Below are 25010 nucleotides of genomic sequence, written 5' to 3'. Positions count from 1 at the left end.
TGCATGTCTGAATGTGGCTGTTTCTTTCTTTCTTTCTTTCTTTCTTTCTTTCTTTCTTTTTTTATTTATTGCCAAATTCAATTTGACTCTCTCTCTTCTTTTTACACAACCCAATCTCCACTGGAGTAAAAAGCTAACTCTGGAGCACCCTAAAGCAACAAAGTGCACTCAGCACCAGCAGCAACAGCTCCTGACTGAGAGCCATTGACACAAAAACACTAACCCACACCTTCTGGTCCTGTGCACTGGGTCTAAATGGCAGTACTGGGGGCTGACTGATGAATCACTAATGACTACCACACTCTTCACAGATGTCACAAATGTAAAAAAAGTCAATGTGGTTTTTTTTGTTTCCCCCCTCTCCTAGCCCTCTTTCACTCAACTCGGTCGACCTGCTTGCTGTGTGGCGAGGGAAAAGTCAATACTGTATGGCTGGAAGAGGAGTCGCAGGAACCAGAAACAGCGGCCGGAATGACCCGTTCGGCTTATGGGTCAAAGCTATTGTGTTTTCCATATTATGGGAAGTTAATGTTTCCCTGGGGTCTGAAATGGCTTCCAGACCCCTGTGAAGTAATTCAAGCTCTGAGGTACAAAAATAATGAATAACTGCGGTTGCTTACCTGAAGGCCATCACCTTATTTTGACCCTCTTTACAGTTAATAAAAAAGAAGGGGGAAATAGAACAGAAGGGAATAACAATAATAATAAATCCTAAAGCAGGACACGGAAATCTTGAGGCTTACAAACCAGCTGATTATCTCAGGTTTACGCAATTTACTGAGTCCTTCCTTTAAAACAGGGAGGTCATCTAAAACTTGCGTCGCCAATCAGTGTCACTACTGTCAACTTGGCTTATCCATGTTCGCGGATTAAATGACTTGATCCGTCTCAGGAAACGTTCAAGACAGCTGTCACTTGCACGGCTTCATCCAAGGTTGGGGATAACAAGAGACAGAAGTGAATGTGACTGTGACAGGAGTTTTTCAACGCCGTGTCTGCACTGGCAACTAGATGCTACCCAACAGTGGGATTCTTGTAACTATGCTGTTAAGAAGACTAAAAATGCATTCAGCTTAGATAAACTCAATTAGATGTTCTCATTTCTCAGTTTTCAATGAGTGCGGCAACCATGAAACCCTTTTCCCCCCCCTTCTTTTTCCTTGAGACTGAAGCATTTATAATATGCTGCAACTCACTACAATATTCTGCCTCTAACTTAATTTTTCTTTAGAGCAATGGCAGCAGAGGCACATTTGGTATGCGGTAATATTTGCTATTAAAAGCAAAAAAAAAAAGGATTTATTAAAGAAGCAAAACTGATGTAATTACAACTTTGGGTGTAACATTAGCCAGGGGGATGTATAAGAAACTTACCTCCAATATTCATACTCTTTTAACTGTATTTGCTTCTTTTTGGTGCGACCAGGTAGGGGTAGTGATGAATTCCAATTTTTTTTGTTCCCAATTTTTGATCTTCTTCTGTTGACAAATGCCATGCAGGTAAAGTACAGCACGGTTTTTTGAGAGCTTTTTTGTGGGAAACACTGACCTGCCATTGCTGTAAACAGTAAAGCTGATGGCCTGGCAGCTAAACAATGAGCTGATAGAAATGCATTTTAAAAAAAGCAAAGGGTAAATGCACGGCATCAGTGAGCACAATACAGAAGCAATGCGTTACGCCGAACAGGGCCACATAAGTGCACAGCTCTTTATCTCTGCAATGCTGGTTGTTAATGCATTACAAGTGAGTGCAGAAAACATCCACTTTCCATCTCTCTGGCCCTCTCTCCCTCTCTCTCCCTAAGCTGTCTGCAAGCCGAGACCAGGCTACCTTTTCTGTTTGGTTGAACATTTCCTCCACCCCCCAAATCCTCTGTTCCTTACAATCACTTTCCATTTCTGTGACACACACAGTTACTCTCCAGCGCTTACTAGAGAACTAACCATTAAAAGAGAGAATCACAAAAGAGATTTTAATGTGTGACAAAAATGTACCCAAACTTCATCTCCTTCTGCTCCTTTGAATATTTAAAGCAACCGGTCTTCTCGTGGGCTTTGAGTACAAGTAAGCAGAGAGGCAAATTAAGAGCCAAAGCCAAGGGGGAGCATTTTGTGACCACAGTTTAGGGGTCAGAGCTGTGGCATAAAGTGAGAATGAAAACTGGAAATGTTAACTAGGTGAAAAGGGGTAAAAAAGAAGTGACGAGGGAGGGGGGTCTTACAAGAGATTCACAGGTAAAAAAAAACAGCTAAAAGGAATAAGGGAAGCAAGAAAATGGGTAAAAATAATGAACTAGATTTGGTGTGTTTTGGAGGAAAGGTGTAAAATAAATGGGGGGGTAGTGTGAGGTGTTATGCGGTGAGAGAATTAGGGTCCTTTGGGTGGATCTACGAGGAAGGTGATCAGGTATTTAGATGACCATTAGGGCAGGAGAACAGGTCAGTGAATCAGAATGTGCATTACCCTTAAATGCTAAAAAGCCCTCTTTCATCACGTCAAACACACACTGTGAGTCACATGAACTATTTATAGAGGCACACGTTATGTGCTCCAGGCAAAAAAAAAAAAAAAAAATCACACAGAGACACAATAAAATCTCTTTCTTCCTCCCGTCGCCTCGCCTCTCTCACATCACACGGGACTAAAAAGAGCCCGACCTTGATCAAGTTTAAGCTCAAAAACAAACAAATAAAAAAAAACCCAAAGTTGCGTAATGGGAAGAATGACAGCCAGTCAACATATAATTAGACAAACACACAGTGATCAAAATAGCCATTTGTACAGTACTGTGTCACAGTTTTAAAACTGACAGCTCCACTCAGGCTGCGCTCATTGTTATAAAGTAAGACATCTCACATAAAGCTCTGCTAGTCATGCCAGCCTCACCCATCCATATCCTTCTGTTAACTCAATAAATGACTTAAGAGACGTAGTTCTCGGTGATATGTCTGACGGGGATAGTGGAGTCGGTGTACAGAAAATCATCAGCTCACTGACCTGAGCACCCTCTCCTCCTGGTAGTAGTTGCCTCGTTAACACCCCAAAGTCCCACAGAGTACATCAGGCTTTGCATTGGTGACTCACCGGGTCTTTAGCTTGCTGCGCTAACACGGCGTAGGTGGATATTCTGCTGCACAGGCATTTGGTATGGACAGCGGTTGATGCGAGCGTTTGGCAGCCTTCTGTGCCCCAGTTTTCTGCGCCAGCTTCCCTGGAGGTGGAGAGAAGGGTGGGTTGGTGGGGGGTGTTGGTAGAGAGGGTGTGGGGAGGTGGCACATGGGACATAAACAGTGACTGTGAGACACATACAAAAAAAACTGTCACATGACTACACATGGATACAGGAGGTTGTAGCTCAAAAGGGGACGGAAAGTTTTAACGGACTCGTTCTTCCCCACCGAGCTCCCCGAGCTCAACCATTCACGGCATATACGTTTAACATTCAGCGATCGGCACTCGGGCACCGCCATGCTCTTTTACTCCTTTACAGCATCGCCCCACTTGTCCTTCTCCGTGTTCAGCAACCTAAACACTTTCTTTCACGTCTTTGTTCATCCTTTTTTTTTCTTTTTCCCTTTTATCTATCCCATCTCCCTTTACATGGAAGAATGCCCTTAGAGTCTGGGGGAAAAATGAAAAGGATTGCATCGGCGAAAAGTTAACAAAAACCAGTGAGGCCTAAATGGTGTATGGGGCTTATGTGGAACTAAATGGTCAATTGCTTTGACACCTAGCACATTACTGCAAAGGAAGCAAGCGGCCAGAATCTCGTACAATAGAACCTTCAACGCTTTATTGCTCCGGATCTTTACCGTCCTTTTTGGCCCCCCGTTCCCTCCCTCCTTCCCACCCTTTCACTTTTCTATAAAAGCTCCCAACAGAAGGTCGAGTGTGGAGGTCAATCAATAAGAAGTGAACTAATTACCCTGAGAGTTCACACTGCACATTAACCTTACGATTAACCCTGGATATACTTTTATTTTAGTTGCCAGGACAGGTGAAAGCCATAGAGATGTTCTAATGGGGTCAAGAAGGCCAGCTTCATGACTTACGGCAAAAGAAGGAGCAAGTAATGTGTCAGTGAGAAATATTTTTCTTTCTTTTTCTCCTCTGTACCTTTCTCAGTGTTTTGAAGTGGGTGTGGCAACGTCCAGGATTTAAAGTAGAAACATCTGAGCTGATGGCAGTTAAAATGTGTTCAGTTTCATTGTTAATCCAGTCCGATCAGGCCGCAGGCGAACAATCGCGATAAAGCAGATTAAGTGAGTATAAAACTTTTAGAAATGTCACCTTAAGATTTGAAACACCATGAAAGTTTGCTAAACTTTCATGTTTTGTCATGAATATTTTAGGTTATAGTGAAATACTTCACAGGCTATATTCAATGTAGCATGCAAATATATGGACTAGGTGTATGTTTTTTTTTTTTCTTTCACCAAAGCCTCAAAAACTTTTTGCACAGATATCTGACAAACATCTTTCCGAAGTAAAGACTTTTGTTGTAGGAGGTAGGCACAACAATCTGACCACAAGAGCAGTGGCCTGCTTGAAAAAGAAAAAAAAAATCAATTATTTGAAGCTAAAGACAAACCCTGTTTCTGTGGTAATAGTTGCCAGTTTCAAAACAAGGATCTTTAGCAGGAGAAGAAGGGGATCTATGTGAGAACAAATGTTTCCCAGCAGGGATTTAAGGTGATGAAAACGTACCTAGCGACTGATCTGTGTGAAAGAAAACACTCTGTACTTGATATCTTTATCACGGTAACAAACAAATTGCTACCAATTTAGAAACCAATTTAGAATGTCCCTTTTTTGGAAATCATTTTGTTAGTTAGCAAACAACACAAACTTTGTGCTGCTCATTTTGTTCTATAAACATTTATGGAGTAGGAGGAAAGATTAAACACAACTGGAGAGGTATGCTGTTCTTTCTCTACTGCTTTAGTGAAGAACTTAATTACCTCATTCCAAGCTAATAGCATTGAGTACCCTCAGCAGTGGATGGAGAGAAAATTTAATAAAGTGCTGGCTGTTTCAGGACATCTGTTTATTAGGATTTATATATACAGCCTATATATTTGAAAGTTATTAAATATGCAGAAATCTATAGTTTAGAATAAAATTATTATCCCCTTGTGAAACTTAAAGTTTTGTAAACATTTCCCCATGTTTTTTTAATATAACATTATTTCTACTTGCAAACAATAACAGAATTATTGTCAGTGGGTCAATGTTATCATCCCCCTGAAAAACGGACCTTTTTATTCACCCGTAGCACAAACCACTGCTGCAATAATGTGCTTTATCTTTGTAATGCTCAAAGCTTGTAAAATCAAGTTAAATGAAGTTAAAACCTTTTCCACACAGTACAAAAACTTAAGCAAGGGTTTGAGCTGCCACTTGAGTAAAACTAAATTTATCAGTATAGACTTAATAAAAAGAATTGTTGATGCTCACAAAGCAGGAGACGGAAAAACAAAGTTATCACAGTGTTTCAAGAACTGTAGTGAGAAGTATCATCAAGAAGTTCAAAGAGAGCCACACAGTACAGAACAAGCCTGGCAGAGGTAGGAAGTGAAAGATTTCACAGACTCTAGACAGAAAACTAGTGAGATGTGTCCAAAAACAACAGAACTGCCAAGACATGAGTGAATGACTTAGTCAAGCCGGGAACTGCGGTCTCAAAAATCAGTAGGACCATGAACAGGAATGGACTTTGAAGTCTCAGACCAGGAAAAACGCCACTTCAAGCCAGACTGAAGGATGCCAAGTACAAGCTGAAGAAGGGTTATGCAAACTGAAAGCACATCCTTTGTTCAGATGAGAATAAACTAGACTAAACTACTGCATACTGTGTTGGAGAAAGAGGGAAGAGGTGTAAAACCCAAAACAGAACAGGTGGGAGTATTATGTGGTGGGGACGCTTCAGTGCGTCTTGAAGTGGGAATCTGGTAAAAGTGGAAGGAATCGTAAATAAAGAAGGAAATGTGAAGATTTTGAAAGTAAACCTCTGGTAGTCGGCAGCAAACCTAAGTCTGTTGTTGCTTTGTCTTCCAACACAACAATAACTCTGATGAAGAACTACCTCCAGAAGGCCAAAGAGAATGTTATTGACTGGCCTAGGCAAAGCCCTGACTTGAATCAATGACAATCTGTGGGCTGAACTGAAGACCATCACATCTGGAGAGAGAGCAAATGACTGCAGGCTGTTGTCCAACAAAAAGGATACACAATTGACTATCAGGCATCACAGAGTAAGGCTGGGCGATATGTAAAAATTTTCCAACCAACAATCGTCAGACCAGACATGGATGAACTAATTTCCCCCCAAACTTAGGGCTGTCAGTGTTAATACAGCGTTAATGTGGCGTTAACACGGCGTTAACGCGATTCAAATTTTTAACCCATCTGGAGCGCAGAATAAACAAACTTTGGACAAAATGCCCAAAATGCATTGACAGAGGCATTTCAGGGATTTTGACTCAGTCTGCGCTCCAGATGGGTTAATTGTTAATCACGTTAATCGTGATGACGGCGCTTTAACGCTGACAGCACTAAAAAAATATAGGAAGTTGACAATTTGTGATTTCTTTGGCTTTAAACCAGATGAAAGAGGTAAACCTAAGGATGTAACCAAAGCAGTGTGCCGCTTGCGCAGACATATAGTGCAAGCAAAGTACTCAAACACGACTTATTTGCATGAGCACTTACGTGTCCACCATCCGGCTGAGTATGCTAGGCTATCGCCCTTGTAAAAACGATTGCAAATGGGCTCAGCCTATCGTCGATATATTCGTCCAATTGCCCAACCCTATCACAGGGACTAATGATTTTGACCCTTGCAGTTTTTTGTTTTTGTGAAATACTTTCTTGTCTATGTGCAAAGTATCAAAAAACTAGGATGTTTGGAAATGCTGTGTTAAAAAAGTCCTTGCTCTCTTTAACAGCTCTTGGGAAATCCTTTGACTGTAAAATCTGTATATCTTTAACAATTTAAAATTTAAATGAGACGAAACTTGGCTGACAGCTTCACTTCAATAAAATTAACAAGCTGTTTTGATTATTTTTGTCTTTATGGCATCTTAGGTTTTTATCCAACCTTTGGGGAAATAACAGAAGGATAGCTTTCAAAGAAGAATCCAACGATACTCCTCTGTGATGCCCGCTTAACATAGCTCTGTTGCACAAAACTCTGGATTTGAGAGCATAAATGAATGAAATAAACAAACACGCTGAACGGTTTCTGGTTCAAATTAGGAAAACCTAAAACTTTACTGTAGCTTTTACAGCCGTCCATCAAAAAAAGCAAACAGACAGTTAAAGAGGTACATGCTCTGCTTGCCACTTACATCACGTTAACTGCAGATCAGTAATATATACCACTCACGACTACTTCTGCTCTGACAGGCCACTTAAATATGATCAGTTTGACTGTAAATGACAAGAGTGTATCAACATTAACCCTCAAAAGCACGTCTGAACATGAAGGACTGCAAACAGGATCATAAACCAGACACATGCACACACACATGCACTGACACTCAATTCAAAATGTCACTAATAAGATGTGAGTACAATCCCCTGATGATCATCATCTGCACTATGACACTTCAAACACTAAGGATCAGAAAACGAGTTACAGCAGTGAAGCTTAGAGACAGCTTGACAGGTATCAACATGGTGCAGGGCTTTGTGTGTTTTTGTGTGTGTTTGAGAGAGCGACAGATAGAGGAAGATAAAAAAAGACAAGGTGGGAGAGCGAAAAAATAGCAAGGATGAGGAAATATGTGTGTGGTATTTTTGCTGCTTTGGCTTGTGTATACGTCATTTATTTTACCTGCCATCGTAGCTGAATAAGGCCCAGTCACAGAGGCCTAGATGGTCTAACTGGTCATGAGGTAAAAATGAGAAAAAAAAAACCCATTCCCTGGCTGGTTGTTAGTGCTTGCTGGAGAGAAAATGATCGCTGAAGGTCCAGTCACACAGACCAACAGTAACCCCCTAGCAACCACCTGTCTGTGGGGGAAAAAACATGTGTGCTTCCCAACCAGTCAGCAAAAAAATTTAAAATATTCCTTGTGACTGCTTTGGTCACTATGAAAGTGTTGGATTTGTCTACAAGCACGGGCCAGCTACTCTCCGAGCTGTCCTGCCCTAAACAGCTTCCCACTGGTGTCTCGTCACACCCCTGAGTAAATATATATTTTTGTCTCTGCTCTTTGTCTGACTGTCTGTTATCCTGCTGTTTGCCATTTTGTCTCCTGTCTCATTCTTACATATTCCCCTGAGTTTTGGTTTGTCCTTTTATTATTATTATCATTTTTTGTTGGCTTTATCCTGCTTTGCCCTGTCCTTTGGTCACAGTCTTTGAGAGTTTATTAAAATACATTTGGTTTATTTTATCTTGCATTGACATGCTGATATTTGCAAAAAATTTAAAAAATGCATTTCTTAATAGGCAAACTTCTTCCATCTGCTACCCACTTCTGACATTTCACTGATTACCATGGTTAGACATCCCGCAACAATGACTAGCTGACCACTTTTACACATCGAATTTGTGGAGGAACTTTTAAACTCTAAAAGGTTGTGGTGTGATGGAAAATTATGTTAACACACAAATCCCCATTTTTTTCATAGTCATATGTGCTTATTAGCTTATGTGTGACCTCCCAAATGATGTCTAGTTAAGTACTTCCAAACGGCTTTGCTCACACAAGTACTGGGACGTGAAGTGTTACATGTTTTTAATGGTTAATTTATACATGCACATGAAAGCCTGTAATTTACTGGTCCAAACATTCAGACTACATGCAATAAATAAAACACACACACACACGGTATTCGACACTAGTCTCAGCAGAGAGGAAGTTGGCGTAATGAGAAACTATCTGACAGCACGCAGCGGGGGGGATCGCTAAAGATAACACCACACACACAGACACAGATACACAAATACACATTATCTGTGACCTCTTTGTTTTGTCTGCCGGGTTTCAAGCTTAATTGACTGCTAACCTTCATCTACTACAGCTATACTCCACTGTTGGTTTTTGTGCCTTTCAGCAGAAAGTCAGCTTTGACTTTTATTTAGTTTTATGTCGCACACAAAGTTGGCACAAACCCCGAATGCTGGCATTGTAGATCCACTACAGCTACGGCTTCACAACACTGCTGTGACTCCCACTGGGCTCATAACAGTGTTAGATTATCAGTTAGGATCAGAGGGTGAGAAAAGATTAAAAGGACGCAGCTTTTGTGATACTTTTGTTATAGCCTTTGAATGGACCAGGAACTGCTGACAGCACTTCTTATCATGGAAAACAGGTACCAGATGTACAAACAGGTCTGTATATTAGTACAGTTGGTAGATAGGCTATGGAATCCAAATGTATACTGCAAAGAGCTCAACCTGGCATTATAAGAAAAAACTACAAGATGTGTAAATATACATAAAATCAACCTGCTTTCTAGCATTGCTGTAACGGACACATCTGCTCTTTGGTCTTGACAAAGTTTTATTAAATGAATGCTAGAGTTGGTGATAACCCTCCACGCTCAGTGGGGATTACGCAGTTTACACACACATTAAACAAGAGTTTGTAACTAGGCAATGTGCTCATTGAGGCTGCTGCTGCAAGGCACTGCGCTGCTTTGCATTGCAATAAATATAATCATTAGTATCCTAACACTTAACATATGCACTTTATCTTTAGCTGCTTAATAAGTTACATAAGAAACCAGAACTGCAGCCGATGGGGATCTTATCATTTTGCAGGTGATTTATTGTATTAGACAAACTGAAATTTTGACCTGTGATAGTGTCAAATTGCAAGGTTAAGAGATCACCAGTGGAATTACTCTTAATCCTGTCAGAAATGCTTACAAATATGAATTAAATCACTGAGCTTGGACATTTCTCTCAAAAATGTGTATGTCTGCACAAGATGTTGATTAGTAGCACTGTTGTTACCAGATAAGCAAAAATGTTGACCTGCCGGTGGCAGAAACTTATTAAAATGCTCCCATTTTGCTTCCTAATTGCTGGTAGAATGTTGTTGTGGCTGTTAAGAAAAAAATAGGAAAAATAATTGACCTTTTATGTCTACTGAGAATAAATTGGCACCAAATCTTGCCTGAAAGGGCAGTGCTATGAAAGCCAATTGCCCCCTGTTAAGAAGCAAACAAAGGTTAAACATGCTTTGAATGACTAAAACTGAATGGCTTGATGAAGGGATTTCAGCTGTATAAAAGTGTCTCACATGCATACACACCAGTAGTGATGTATTGCCAGCACCTTTATAGTCATATAAAAAAAATACAGCACATGGACTTTTTTCCAACGAACCAAACTTTGTTGAAAAGCTGATAAAAAAAAAAACTAAAACTGACATTTTGCCATAATTTCTAGAACTTACATTAAAAAAAAACAACATATAATACAAAAGAGTAAGTACAACTTACACACCTCTGAATCCATAAAACTAAAAACTGTGTTTCTAGATAAGATAGTCCTTTTAAACCCCTGACATCTTGGATCTAGTACTCTCTTTCAAATTGTGTGGTGTTGTAATGTCAAGCTCTAAAGAGATCTCTCAAGGTCTGAGAAAAAAAAACATGATTTGAATGCCTAAGACTAGGACAAGGAATTTAAAATGAAATCTCCAGGTTATTTGAAATACATGATTCCATTTCATGGAAAAGTTTGTCCAGGATTAGCTGCACGTGCAAATACAGCCCAAGTGCAGACTGATGCAAGAGCACTTCCATCCAATGGTGTTTACTTATATCATTTAAGAAAAGAGGTAGCATACATTTGGCATTAAAGATATGCCTTTACTATGAAAACACCTACAAGAAGCTGTTTCTGATAACTTTTAAGGTCAAGGGATTATCTTTCAACAGAGAAAAAACTACATGTACTGGTATATTTAAATAATTGTAGGTCATGCTTTAACATTTCACCTTCAGCTTTTATTCATAAGAGACCCAAATATCCCAAATATGTCTCGTCAACCACCAACGTGCTGGTAAGTAAAGGTACAGAACAAAATGCACATTAGGTCTTTATAGACAGACTGCGCTTTTACAGTAGATGTAAGCAATTTTAGCCACTTTAATCCACTTATCTGAATCAGTTGGTACCATTCAATATATAGTCATAGCTAAGCATTTAAACCAGTTTAACAGGAGAAAATGTTGTTCTACACAGCTGTCAGTGATTTAATAAGGATTAACATTATCAGCTAATTTCAGCTGCTGGCAAATGCTGTCAAAGTGATTTAGGAGATGTATGCAAAAAATAGTTTAGTCCATTTTAAGTTCATTGCTCGGCTTCCCGGGACTCATTTTGGTGTTGTCAAATGTTTGGAAAAATCTTTTCCTGTGTTCTTCAATGGTCAGAAATGCAGCGAAGCAAAGGAGAAAAACAGTAAAAATGTGGAAGCGGAATAGGCAAACAGCAATAAAGCGCAAAGAGGTGAATAAAGCATTGGGGAATGACAGAATTATTTCACGCATAGATGGAAATCAGTAGCATGTGAATCACAGAAAGTTTTGTCCTCATTACAAAAAAGAATTCTCTGAAGTCAAATTGCTATAAAGTCTTTAGACGACTGCAGGACCAGGTATAATGTTCACTGCATGAAATTGTGAAGACAGTGAGCAAATTGCCACAGACAGGGTGTAACCCAGTGCTGTAATGCTTTTTTGAAGAGAAGAGAGAGTAAAGTCATTGTCTATAGCAGAGGGAGAGCTGGTGATAGACAGTGGAAACAGAGAGCTAATGAGTCACAGGCAGAAGGACCAGTGTGAAGGGGAGGGTTTGTTGTACTAAGAATTGTGAGTATTATGGAAGTAAATGACCTTAAGAAGGGAATGATTCAGATATCACTGTGTTCAGATTCATCAACATACATGCGCATCGGTGGTATCATATGGCAATGATAAAAACTTATGATAACAACTGAAGTATGTACTTATTGCTCACTTGTGAATTTATATAGTAATAATTTTTCCCTCAGTATCTACAATATGAAGAAGACTGTACATAGTGCATTTTGTTATGATAATCTCAGGTTGCTTTAACCACTACTAATATAGTACTATGTTTTTCCTTGTTTTATATTAGCATTTACACAAATAAATAATGTGCTTAACTGACATATTACAGTCAAACTAACTGCTCAGTTACACTAGAGTAGAAAATAAGACAGAAACCATGTTAGAAATACGAAGAAGTAGCCTGATGAGTGTATAAATTTTTGTAAATAGTTGCAATGAAATAACATGTGTCGATGACCACAAGACATCTGCACTGCATCTCTACACAACAAGGAACTTGACTCAGCTGATTGCCAACTGGTTGCATTCTGATCGTTTCCCAACCAACATTGCACACACAGCTTTCTTATTCTTATTGCAAAGTGAAGTGTGAACACTGCATGTAACGGTGTAAAAGATATGACAATCCACAGTAGTAAAATCAAACATAGAAAAGGTTGTAGTTAATAAAATGTATTCAGTTTAGCCACTACAGTATCAAGGTTGAGATATGTGCATGATATCATCTTTCAAAAGCTAACTAATATTTGTTGAGATGGGTGTTTGGGTAATATGTTTGCACTGGATCTGCTTTTATGCACTGTGTGTTTTTACCTTCTTCTTTTAGTTTTTTATTGTGAGGTTTCCTGACATTTTTGTACTGCTCTCATTTCTGCATTTGTGACTCCTGTCTGTGAAATGTGTTACATAAATAAATATTGCTTTCTTGCTTTCACACTCGTGGCGTACGTGAGCAAAAACAGAAGCCATCTGTTTTTATTGTCGCCCTGTATGGGAAAGACTCTCACGAGGTGCATCCTGATTCTAAAAAGACAACATACTCAGCAAGATTACTAAACTCTGTGGGCAGTGGCGACATGTCATGGACTCAAAATGTTTAATCACATTGTGATTATCTGCTTGTACTTGATAAGAGAACACAAGGGCGGGGTCATCCTGGTGTGGCAGCTTGTTGTTACCATGTTAAATCCAACGGGTTGGATTTTAATCCGGTCAAGAAATTTTTAAATGTTACTCCTTCCTGTCACTGAATTTCCTGATGCTCCAGCTGTTTAAATGTGAAACTAAAGTTTTTTATTTACTGCTTAATTTTTATTTTTCAAATGTAATTTCAGTGCTGTTGTGCAATTTATGTTATTGTATGTCCGTATCATTGTGTGTAAGATGCACTCAATAGCATTTGTTTTGGCCAACATGTTTGAGAGAACTCTTCAGGTAAAAATATAATATCAAGTGTTATGTTATAGTATTTATAGTGTTTAGATATTTGTGTGACCATATTTAGAATTTCTTTTTTGTTATTGTTGAGTCAGTATCTGCTATAGCATGTCATGCTGCTGCAACTGTTATAACTCCTACTATTACTGCTACAACAACACGCACTACAACAATAATGAGAACGTAATGAGGACGCTTTACAAAAACACAGGAACAAAGCAGAAAAATTAATAAAACAATTCAGCACAATGCATTACATTTGAGTTACTGAAAGCACATGGAGCTAAATAAAGTAACATGCATATATATTCTATTACCTACTTGTGTTTACATCTTTCATTCATAAAAAGTAACTTCAAGCCGATAACCTTTGGTTCTAGATGTGACATCTATTTATAAAGTAGGCAGAACGTACAGCTCAGTCATCTGTCTCAGGAAAAATAACTGTATTTACAATTATTTGAAATAACTGCAACAAATTTTCATGAAAATCAGATTTTTGAAATAACCACATGGAATTCATATTACCAGATGTGTCAACTACATGGGTACAGACTCTGTGTTGGAGAGCTTTGTAATCCACAACCGCTAAAAGCTAACTAATTAAAAAAAAATCACTCAATGAAGCATACTTCTTTATGCAATGGCACAAATGAAGGGAAATGGGTAGGGCGTGACTGGGCGGGGTAAGGGTTTTCTCTCTCTTTTTTTAAATGTGTTGTTTCATTGTGGATTTTTTTCTGACTGATTAAAATGCTGTATTTATTTTTTTAAACAATCAAAGAATAAGATCAACAGCAATAGTACCGTAAAGTTATCTTTTAACAGAACGTTTTAAACTGCGCTGTAGGTTATCTGTTTATCTGAATATAATACTGCATGGTATATACTGCTAGGGTTCTAATCTGAACCAAGGTTGAATCCAGTGGTGAAAACAGGAAAACAAATGTGTAGAAGAGATTATCTTTTCTGATAGACATTACTTCTGTGGCTACCAGGGAGCCAGACAGCACATTTACCAGACGGGCAGTAAATCCTCGCCTCTTACTTAAAATATAGCTCGAAAGCACTGACACAAATCTTCACATGACTCAAATCATCTCTGCCTACTCAACGCTACATACCACCTACTGTGAAGGATTGACTACTACACATTTGTTGTGATATACTGCAGCAAACATATCTGCCAGAATATAAGATCATGTTTGTGTGTCTGTATGCATAAAACTATTTGACCCAGATTTGAACTGATTTTAAGCGTTCCTCTGTTCCACCGACTGATGTAAAGACTGGTCTTATAACCAGAAGAACATGCTATGAGATTATGGGAAGCTTGTCGTGATTTTTACATGCAAGGCTGTACAGATCATGTTTTTGAATGTACATGAAATGTTTATTGATTTGAAGGCTGTGTTTGGTGAAATGATTATGAGAAAAACATAATTTAGGCGTCTCTTCTGATGCACGCATCGCTTTTGTGGCTGGGTCAGTGCAGGACATAAAAGTTTGTGCCTTGCGGTTGCCTCCGCTCACCAGCTGCAGATTACATTAGTGATGCGCAATGACACTTGCTTCCTTTCTGATCTGATACCAAAAATAACCCAGTCTGGTATTCCCAACAAGAGTGCCAACACAGATTCTTGTAAAGCTTAAGCATTAAGAAAAGATATAAAAAGTAGGCTGTAGCATTTCATTCCTCATCTTGGTGTATTCTGATGCTTTTGACACTTGCCTGCAAGCAAGAGATCTTCTTATTTCTTTTTTTCCAATCTCCTTTTAAAGTCACCAGGAACCTCTCTACTGCTTACACTGCAGTTTTTAAAATATCACTGTGACCAGTTGCAGTTGGGTCTCTTTCATTATGGCTGTGCTCAGGTGGTAGACCAGGTCATCTAGCAATCAGAAGATCAGTAGATTGACGCTAGCTCCTCCTTGGGCATCATGCTAAACCCCGAGTTGCCTTTGATGCAACCATTGGCTTGTGTGTGAATGGTAGTACAGAGTAGAAAGGTGCTATATAAGTACCAGTCCATTCACTATTTACTATGGACCACAAATTTGCATGGAGAACAAATGTGTCAAACTGACCTAATTTTATGTTGAGGATCATCACGGGTAATGAAAGCTGGGTTTCCAGCTCCAACCCAGAAACCAAACAGCAATCTGATTTTCAGGGCTGGAGTTGTGAAACCATTTCTTACACAGGGCCTACGACTGTACTGAGCTACATAGTACTGTTTTACAAATCTTTAATGATGTATGTAGCCTCTCAAAATCCACTAGCTACTATTGAAGAAAGGTAGTACTGAACAAGTTTAATCAAAAACATACACAGTATTGGCAATAAAACGGATATCGCAGGATCACAGGGTTGAGCTGATTCCTCTCTCTGAACTGAAAAGTTGCAGCCCCGTCTTTGTACAGCTTTTAACTGTGGTATTACTTTATAACCTAATCTGCATTTGATTTTATCATTCTGAAGAAAATGACATTCTGCAATTTTAGGAATAGAAGGCTCCTATTGTATAAACATGAGCATACAAACTAAACCCGAGATGGATTTAAATGACTTCCCAGCAGTCGGTGATAAATGTTGCCATAGCTACACACCCTCTTTTCTTTACCTGGATACTGCCTGCCACTGCTTAAAAAACAAAAAAGATCAGTGACAGAAGACTGTCTCAACCTTTCTCCTCCTCCTCAGACCCACCGCGTCGGCTCACACATATAAACTGATGTAGTTTGTGTATGACAATCAGAAGGAAGCACTTTTTAAATGACTTCATATTGTATCATTTCTTGATTATAATACTCACATGTGCCTCATGTTACTCAGCTTACATACACAAATACTTTAAATGTGACGAATGATTAAAGAGCACGAACTCCTAAATCATGTAAAGATGTTCTTCATTTGAGTCATGGGTCTAAAGATGGAAGATATCTTTTGCTGTACACACTGTGAAGCCAGTTACGGCAACTTTTTTGGATCTGTGATATACCATCAAAGCAATAAAATTGATTTGACCTAACATGATCGGACTTCCAGTTCCTGGGCATGGATATACAGAGGGATCTGACCTCTGAGTGCAAACACCACAACACTGGCACAGCAGAGACTTTACTTCCTGAGGACCCTCAGGAAGAACCACCTCCCCTCAAAACTGCTTGCGTCCTTCTCCATAGAGAGCATACTCACATACCGCATCTGTGTGCGGTTCACCAGCTGCACAGCAGCAGACAGGCAAACGCTTCAGAGGCTCATCACCACTGCCCAGAAGCTGATCGGATACCCTCTCCCCTCCCTGGAATATCTTTACAGTTCCCGCTGTCTCAAAAAAGCCCAGAGCATCCTGAAAGATCCATTCTAAACCGGACACTTTCTTTTTGAAGTGCTGCCCTCAAGCAGATGTTTCAGGACATTAAAAAGAAGGACAGACAGATTAAAAAATAGTTTTTATCCAAATCCTGAACTCTGCTAAATGCTGCTGGAACTGTGCATTTAAAAAAAGAGGGAGAATGAATCATGCAATGAATGCCTACAGAATGTGAAGTATCTCACATGTGTGGTATTATCAACTTTCCCTTTTAGATTTTTTTATGGTTACTTTTAGAGACTTTAGAGTTTTTAATATAATACATAGTTAGATTTTTTTTAGCTGCTGTATTTTAAACTTATATGAGATATTTGCACTGATGCTATTTAATTGAATTTCTTTGCCCAAAAGGAATGACAATAAAGATAGTATTATTACGCTTTATTGTACTCATTCTGCTACTGCTGTATGTATATGTCTACCATATTAATGTGCAAAATCACTGAGAGAAAGAAAAAAAACAGTCACATTTCTTGCATGTGTTCACATGCTTGGGCAGCAAAGCCAATTCTAACATAACACAAAGACGTAGCTGTGACAGTGCACAAAATTGGATGTTGCTGCTAATGAGCAGATTTTAAAATGTAGATGTTTCACATACATCTTCAACTCTGCAGCACAGAAGATCACACTTCCAAGGGCCTAACAAAGTTTAGTGTAAATGTGACTTATGATCATATTCTCCTTATTTGTTCCTAAGTTATGGTGTTAAACAAAGGCTAGATTATTTATTTATTTATTTAACAGCCATTATTCACTTATGAATTCTTGAGTCGAAGCCAAAAACTTGACCTTTAACTAACAGAATCTAATTAGCTTAGCCTTGAGTCCAGGTGAACATTCGTGCCAAATTCCAAGAAATTCCTCAAGGTGTTCTTCCATATAGGACAGTCACCCAGGCATAAAAGATAAAGTAGCCATATCGAGGCCAGACTTTGAATGCTACAAAATATTTTTTATAGAAATGTAAAAGGCAGCTTACAGCGTCATTATTCCTCCTCAGCAGAGTGAAAATTGAAATAGGTCGTTATTAAAGACCAATGCGCAGTTCGTGCTCACTATTCATTATCTTTGTCGTGTCTGATGTTTTATGTGGTTGTCACCAAAACGCCTTTCGTAATTCCTCCCCGATTCTTGTGTAGGGAGAATGCTTTGTCAGTGACCTCTACTATCCAAATCTGCTTCTCTCTGCCCTTAAGCTAATTTATAAGCTTCTTTTCCGGGATTATCTTCCTTCCTGGTGTGCAAGCTACTGAGCACACAGGAAAAGCTAGACATACAGATTTTAGCTACAGCCATAAATGGTCTGCCATTCTGCCTGCCTCCACTCTGCATTACCACAGATATGCCGCATACAGTGGTGTGAAAAAGTGTTTACCCCCTTCCTGATTTGATAGTGTTTTGCATATTTGTCACAATTACGTTTCAGATCATCAAACAAATTTTAATATTGGACAAAGATAACCAGAGTAAATAGAAAATGCAGTTTTTAAATGATGATTTAATTGATTAACAGAGAAAAGTTGTACAAACCTACCTGTTCCTGTGTGAGAAAGTAATTGTCCCTCTTGTTAAATCATGAATTAGCTCTGATTAACCACATTCTTTGGAAAGCTGAGTTCAGGTTTTACTAAAGATACTCACGGGTCTGCCAGTTCTCTGATTACTGGCAGACCTGTCAAACCAAGAAATCATTTAAATAGAATCTGTCTGACAAAGTGAAGCAGCCTAAAAGATCTCAAAAAGTAACACATTGTGCCACAATGTAAAGAAACACCTGAGAAACCAAGTCAGTGGCATCTAACTTCAGACTTTTGGGAAATATTTTGTGGACTCACAAGACAAAAGTTGAACCTTTTACAAGGTGCGTGTCCCCTTACATCTGGCATAAAACTAACACAGCATTTCAGAAATGAGCCATCATACCAACAGTAAAACATGGTGGTGGTAGTGTGGTGGTCTGCGGCTGTTTTGCTGCCTAAGGACCTGGAAGACTTGCTCTGGTAAATGGAACCATGAATTCTGCTGTCTACCAAAACATCCTGAAGGAGAATGTCCGGCCATCTGTTCATGACCTCAAGCTGAAGCACATTTGGGTTCTGCAGGAGGACAGTGATCCAAAACACACCAGCAAGTCCACCTCGGAATAGCTTAAAAGAAAAGAAAATGAAGACTTTGGAGCGGTCTCATCAAAGTCCTGACCTGAATCGGATTGAAATGTTGTAGCGTGACCTTAAAAAGGCAGCTGCTCAAACACTCTCCAATGTGGCTGAATTACAACAATTCTGCAAAGGAGAGTGGGCCAAAATTCCTCCACGGTACTGTAAAAGACTCAATGCCAGTTACTTCAAATGCTCGATTGCAGTTGTTGCTGCTAAGTGTGGCCCAACCAGTTATTAGGTTTAGGGGGCAATCACTTTTTCACACAGAGCCATGTAGGTTTGGATCCCCCCCCCCCCCCCCCCAATAATAATAAACACCTTCATTCAGGAACTGCATTCATTTGTGTTATCTCTGTCAAAATATTTAAATTTGTTCAATGACCTAAAACATTTAAGTGTGACAAACATACAAAAATATAGTAAATCAGGAAGGGGGCACACATTTTTTCACACCACTGTATGTATGAAGAATGTGGTACCTTGAAAAAGACAAGTGATGCATCTGAGAAAGATGTGGAGTTCTCTGAGAGCGGGACATGTTCTAAGCATCGTGCCAACTCTCAGTCTCATAATGGACTAACACAGTGCCCTCTCAGCCTACTTTCAGCGACATAAGAGTAAAGAAGATAATGTGGAAGTCAGTAAGATAAACATTAGGCAAATACTGCACTTGGCTCAAGGTCAGAACCTTGTAAGAGCATGTTTGCAGTACATAATTGGCAGAAAAACACAACAGCCGTACAAGCCTCTAATAAATAATAAGGTTTTAAGGTGATGGAGATGTTACTTACCTACTAGTTCTCACGCTCTACAGGCCCAGCAGCCAAGAGGCAAAGTATTCCAACACACAGTCCAAGTCAAGACTTCTAATCACTATCAATACCAATAACATCTTCCTCTAAAAACATTCCCAAGACAAACAGCACCAGTGCTAAAGCTCCATTTCACTGTCACTTGTCACATGATGAAGAAATCAATAACATCAACCAATCAGTAATGCATGAAGGAAGAAAAATTACTGAATGTAGAGTAAACAAGTTCTTCCTTATATAACTTCTTCACCCAAATAAAAAAGCAGAATCTTCCTTACCTACGAGCTACCCACAAGTATCCATGATGTTCAGCAGCAAAAATAAACCATAGCTACAGCCGTACACACAGCTACTTAGAGTTGATCTTAACCCCCCTCCTCAAAAAAATCTACTTACAGGCATCAAAAGTAACCTAAAACTGACTGTCCTCAACTAGTCACCCCAGCTTTTGGCACCGAGAATTGAAACTCCCACATTAACGCGCACCCTGGGGACAGTTGTGATAGTTGGGGAAACTAACTGAGAGCCTGTCCATGCCTGTAACGGCCAATGGAGACAGAGCTCGCATAAGCCTGGCCGACTCCCTCTTCCCGTGCTGACTCGCTATTTGACACAGTCTTGATCCCTTTTGCTCTGTCAGATGGAAAAGTGGAGCAAGCCGTATCAGCCATCCACCCCTCCTCCTGGTGGCTCTGCTGCTTGTGTGTGTGTGTGTGTGTGTGTGTGTGTGTGTGTGTTTGCATTTCTGTTTAATCTTAGTCTGCAACAATAGTGGGAAAAAAAACCCACGATGCACAAGTAAAAATGTTGAAATTCTTTTGTTGGAGAGCTAGATTTAAAAAGAAAAAACAGGTAAGTACCTTGTTGTTTAGCTATGACTCCTGAGAGTCTGGTGGTCTTTAACAAAACTAACTTTAATGAAAACTGAAACGAAACACAATGAAGTGGGTGTATAATGAACTTATCATTCCCACTGTATTATCTGATACACACTGTATAATAGCATCTTTTTGCCTTATGCAAACAAATCTCTCCATATATTTATATTTAATTTACCATCTCTGAGATAACAGTATTTAACCTAACCTAATTAAGGTTGAAGGAGGGTGTACAATGTATCCCAGAATGCACTACACTAGAACTAGGCTGCACAAGAGAAAGAGTTTATCATCTGGCCAACATGAAATAAACAGCATGTGTGCTTGAGCTGCATTACTGTAACTCATACATCTCTTTAAATAACTTGAGAAATGCACAACTCAATGTGATACATACTTTGACTTTCAGGCAAGTGTTATATCCAAGGACAGGCAATACTCTGCATATTTTTTAAATCAATTCCTTCATTTACTCCGTTGTTTGATTCACAAGAGACTAACAGGGGCGTCATGACAGAGCCCAAAGCTTCCCAATATGAGAATTAAAAGTGTCATCCACTTGGCTCATTGCTACTTGCCTCCATGCTTTTCTGTAAAGTAAATGCGATTACACTTTGGCCAGATTTGTGCCCCGCTGGTTTTTTTGGCAGTGTGCAGAATATGCCTTTGACTTTTTACTTCATTTAAGGTTGGAACCTGCCAATGCCAAAGCCGATAGTGGCGCCAGATCAGTCTGAGCCCAAAGCAAGCCCCAATCTACCGTGTCAGATTGTTGATGTTAGAGCTACTTGCACTGCACATTGGGTTTTATTACTCTATGGCAGCGATGGGTGGCAGAGGGGCAGAGTGGGTTGCTTGGGTCTTTAACCACTGTTCCCCGATCAAGCCGAAGACCGCGGGGATTAGTGAAAGGATTAAATGACCTTCAGCCTTTCATAAGCTTACTGCCATCCATCCATCTAAAGTGTATATTACATTTATCTCCCTCTGCTGGGTTTCATTCTTATGTATGTTTTGAAATCTCTGTGAGCCATATATTTCTGCTTTGTCACTTCCATTACAGGAGATTGCTTCTAATGGAATAGTAACACACGAGTGATAAAGAAAAAACTAAATGTCTTAGTGATGCAATGTATATCCTACAGATGCCGGCACATCTTTCAAATATCTAACAAAACCACAGCAAGCCATAATGCGGCTTATTCTTCACAGCAGAGTGAGTGTGTGGAAGTCGCTGTGTTAGTACTTCAGTGGGATATCTGACTGAACCCCCCTGAGTGAGGGTCAAAGCCCAGAGAAGCTAGAAGCAAGGTCAGGAACCACAGCGAAGACCAGCTGAACACCTGCTATTGTGTCCCAGCAGAAGAGAGAAACAGGGCAAAAAGTAAGCAAGAGGAGGTTGGATGACCAAGACTGACTTAGTTATTATTTCTATTTTTATCTCAAGGCCTTGTGTAAAATACCACCATACATGTTCACACAATGCGTACTCTCGTAATAGCTGCTTTTTGCTTACCTGAGCTTCTAGTTTTGAAGCGTGTAAAACTTTTATGAGGGCTAAATGTAGCAGCTTCCATTCAAGGCAGCGAGGCAAATGAAAACAGGTTGAGACTTGGTTGAGGGGACAGGCACACGGGGGAAGACTGGGAGGGATGGCGAGCTCAACGATTTGGGTGGGCAGATGGTACCGACATATGGGCCTGTTAGGGGCTAAATAAATAAATAAACACTCGCACATAAATACTGAGATGAACTGTGAGTGCCACACACTGTCGGCCAACTTAGCCAGCTGAGAGAGAGAGAGCGAGAGCGCAAATGGGAGAGAGCTTCCGCTGAAATGGCTGGCAGATTTCTAAATAGAACCACTGCAGAAAAAACATGCGCGCACACACAATTGTGATGGGGATGACAATAGGCTTTGCAGATTTGAGCCTCAGTGTGATGCCTAATCTCCAAGTAAGTGTACATCATCAATGTGGGTATTTTAACAAAAGAGGGGGGTAAAAGATACAGAGAGAATATAATCTGTGTTTCAAATGTGGATGCATTTGGGTGCACTAAATATAGTCTCCATATACAGGTCATGGAGTGGCAAAGCTTTTTCTTCCATCTCCCCTTTCTGCCTCTGTCTGGTTCAGCTGCTGCCGTGTCTGCCTTGCCTCCATGCTACTATCTATACGTTCTCCACCTCTCGCCTGCCTCCTCCTCAACCCTCAAAAGCTTGTGGCTAGTTCCTGAGAGAGGCGTTATCCTGCAAATTCTCCACCCATATCAACTGTGCACTAATGCCAATCTTTTGTCAGGATCTGGCATTCGGCATAGGGAAACAAATATAGTAAGACTGATACGGTATTGGTGCCTGTCTGCTTGCCTGCTTGCTCTCTGAGCAATTTACAGATGTTTGTGCACATAAATTGTACAGGTGATTATCAGATTCAAATCAGAAATTCATTTTTGACTTCCTCTGGCTGTAATGTACCACCTGCCTTCATTTCACTGCCTCACACATTTCCATAGAAGCATCTTTGTACCCAAAGATGATGTCATGAGGACTTGTTTATAGGCTGTTTATACTGAGAATTTCAAGTCTGTACATGGGTTCAATGTGTAAGCAACTATTTCAACAACAACCTATCCTCGACAATTTTTGAGAGTAGCTGGCTGACATGAGCATTAAAAATGCAGATACTCCCTTATGCTCCTACCTTGCTTCGGTACTTGCGAGTGAAACATTCTTTTTTTCGTTGATTATGTTTCTCGGTACAGGATATCGAAAGCAGCCATAAAGCATGCTAAATGTAATTAAACACTGTATCTGTGGCATGCCGATATAAATATGTCAAATGAACCGAGGTCAGGATGCTTGTCTGTACGCATCTTTAGATTTCCACAAGCACTTTACCAAAGCCTTGGCAAAAAAAACAAAAAACAAAGTGCATTCCTTCTTGTGCACGCACGTTTTTGATTGGTTGACATCACTGCCATCTCGCCACTTTATATTCTGCTTGGCTGTCTGCCCTCGTCATGTCTGCAAATTTAATTTGATTGCAGCTGTAATCTGCCAGCTAGTTAATTGACTTTGCCAAGCATTGTTCCTCTCCTGCCTTAATGGAGAAGGGGTAGTTTGATAAGTTACAACGTCTTATCCTGTCCCTGCAAACCTGCACTCCCATTGTGTGCTTTGGTCACCAGAGAGTACTCTTCTAAAACTGGGTAAACTAATGGGATCTCCAGGGAGAATTTGAGCTGACCTGAATTTTCTGTCATCCGTCTTGTTGTCACATTAGACTGGAAGGTCTTCAGTGATGGCCCTCTGACAAATTCAATTCTTAAGTTATCGGTTGCTGTGAATCATCATATGTCAAATATGTTTCCAAAAATAATTTATATTCTCATACAGCCCAACTGGATTAGCAAATACATTTTGAAGAAAAGTGATATCATCATGATTGCATTTTTATTGACAATAAAAATGACATCGCTGTCAGTCTGTACTCGGGTCACATTTACTCAAAAAAAGGAAGTCAGTCATATTTATACTGAAACTGTTGGGTTAATGGCAGTTCAGGCAGGACCACTTTAGCAAAAAGATTATTGATATTTCAGTCTATACTAATTTATTATTTGGCAAAGTCCCTTTGTTGTGGCACCTTCTAGATCTTCCAAATACACTCATGAAAAGTCAAAGATGGCAAGAGGAGCAGCACAATCGCTACCACTTAACACGGCAATGACAACAGAGACAACAGATATTACATTAAGTAAAGGCTTCCTCTCATCACCCCCAAACGGTTGCATGGTTGCAGATGGCTGCCCCTCCCTGAGCGGTTCTGCTGGAGGTTTCGTACTGTTAAAAGGGATTTTTTCCTTTCCACTGTCACCCCAGTGTTATAGGGGGATTGTTGTTGGTGTTTTCTCCCTGTTAATGTAGAGTCTTTACCTTACAATATAAAGCGCCATGAAGCAACTGTTATTGTGATCTGGGGCTACATAAATACAATTGAACTAAACCAAATTGTAGGATACAACATGAGATGAGGATTGGGGGTGCAAGTGGGTTGTGAATCAGCTTACGGACTGCAGTTGTGCAGAGGATGGTAGCTGGGCCATGAGCTTTTGTAAACTTGTATTTAGCTCATCTGGTCTGTCAGAATTGCAGCTAATCTTACAGTCAAGCTAGAAGAAAGCATGGGTGGAGACTGCAGCATGACATAAATGATTGCAATCTCATTGCTTTTGAAATAGCTGCTGTGAAGACAGGAACCAGGTTTGCGATCACTTGCAGTCAATTGCCATCTTCAAAATGACTTTGGTGTGTGAAGATGGTGGTGAAACAAAACAATAAAATAAATGGATAAGAAGATAGGGCAGTTATATTCTATTTGTGACAATGCCGTAGAACTGATGAACTGGCATTGCAATCTGTTGTCACTTGTATATACAGGAGTTCACATCACCATCATTCAGAATCCAACTAGAACCTATTTGAAATGTGAAAT

General features: G+C 39.7%; 1 protein-coding gene across 17 annotated transcripts in view; it reads right to left on the bottom strand.

Annotated features, from left to right (window-relative positions):
• Positions 1-25010, bottom strand: part of adgrb2 (adhesion G protein-coupled receptor B2) — a 241619-nt gene that overhangs the window by 58437 nt on the left and 158172 nt on the right. For all 17 annotated transcript variants that reach the window (XM_025902305.1, XM_025902296.1, XM_025902299.1 and 14 more), the window contains one exon: positions 3086-3212. In XM_025902305.1, coding sequence (XP_025758090.1) covers positions 3086-3212 — 127 coding nt within the window. The remainder of the gene's footprint in view (positions 1-3085; positions 3213-25010) is intronic.

The sequence above is a fragment of the Oreochromis niloticus genome, linkage group LG22 (genome assembly GCF_001858045.2).
Source record: "Oreochromis niloticus isolate F11D_XX linkage group LG22, O_niloticus_UMD_NMBU, whole genome shotgun sequence".
Lineage (NCBI taxonomy): Eukaryota > Metazoa > Chordata > Actinopteri > Cichliformes > Cichlidae > Oreochromis > Oreochromis niloticus.
The sequence above is the reverse complement of the archived record's forward strand: the minus strand, read 5'-3'. Positions and strand labels throughout refer to the sequence as shown.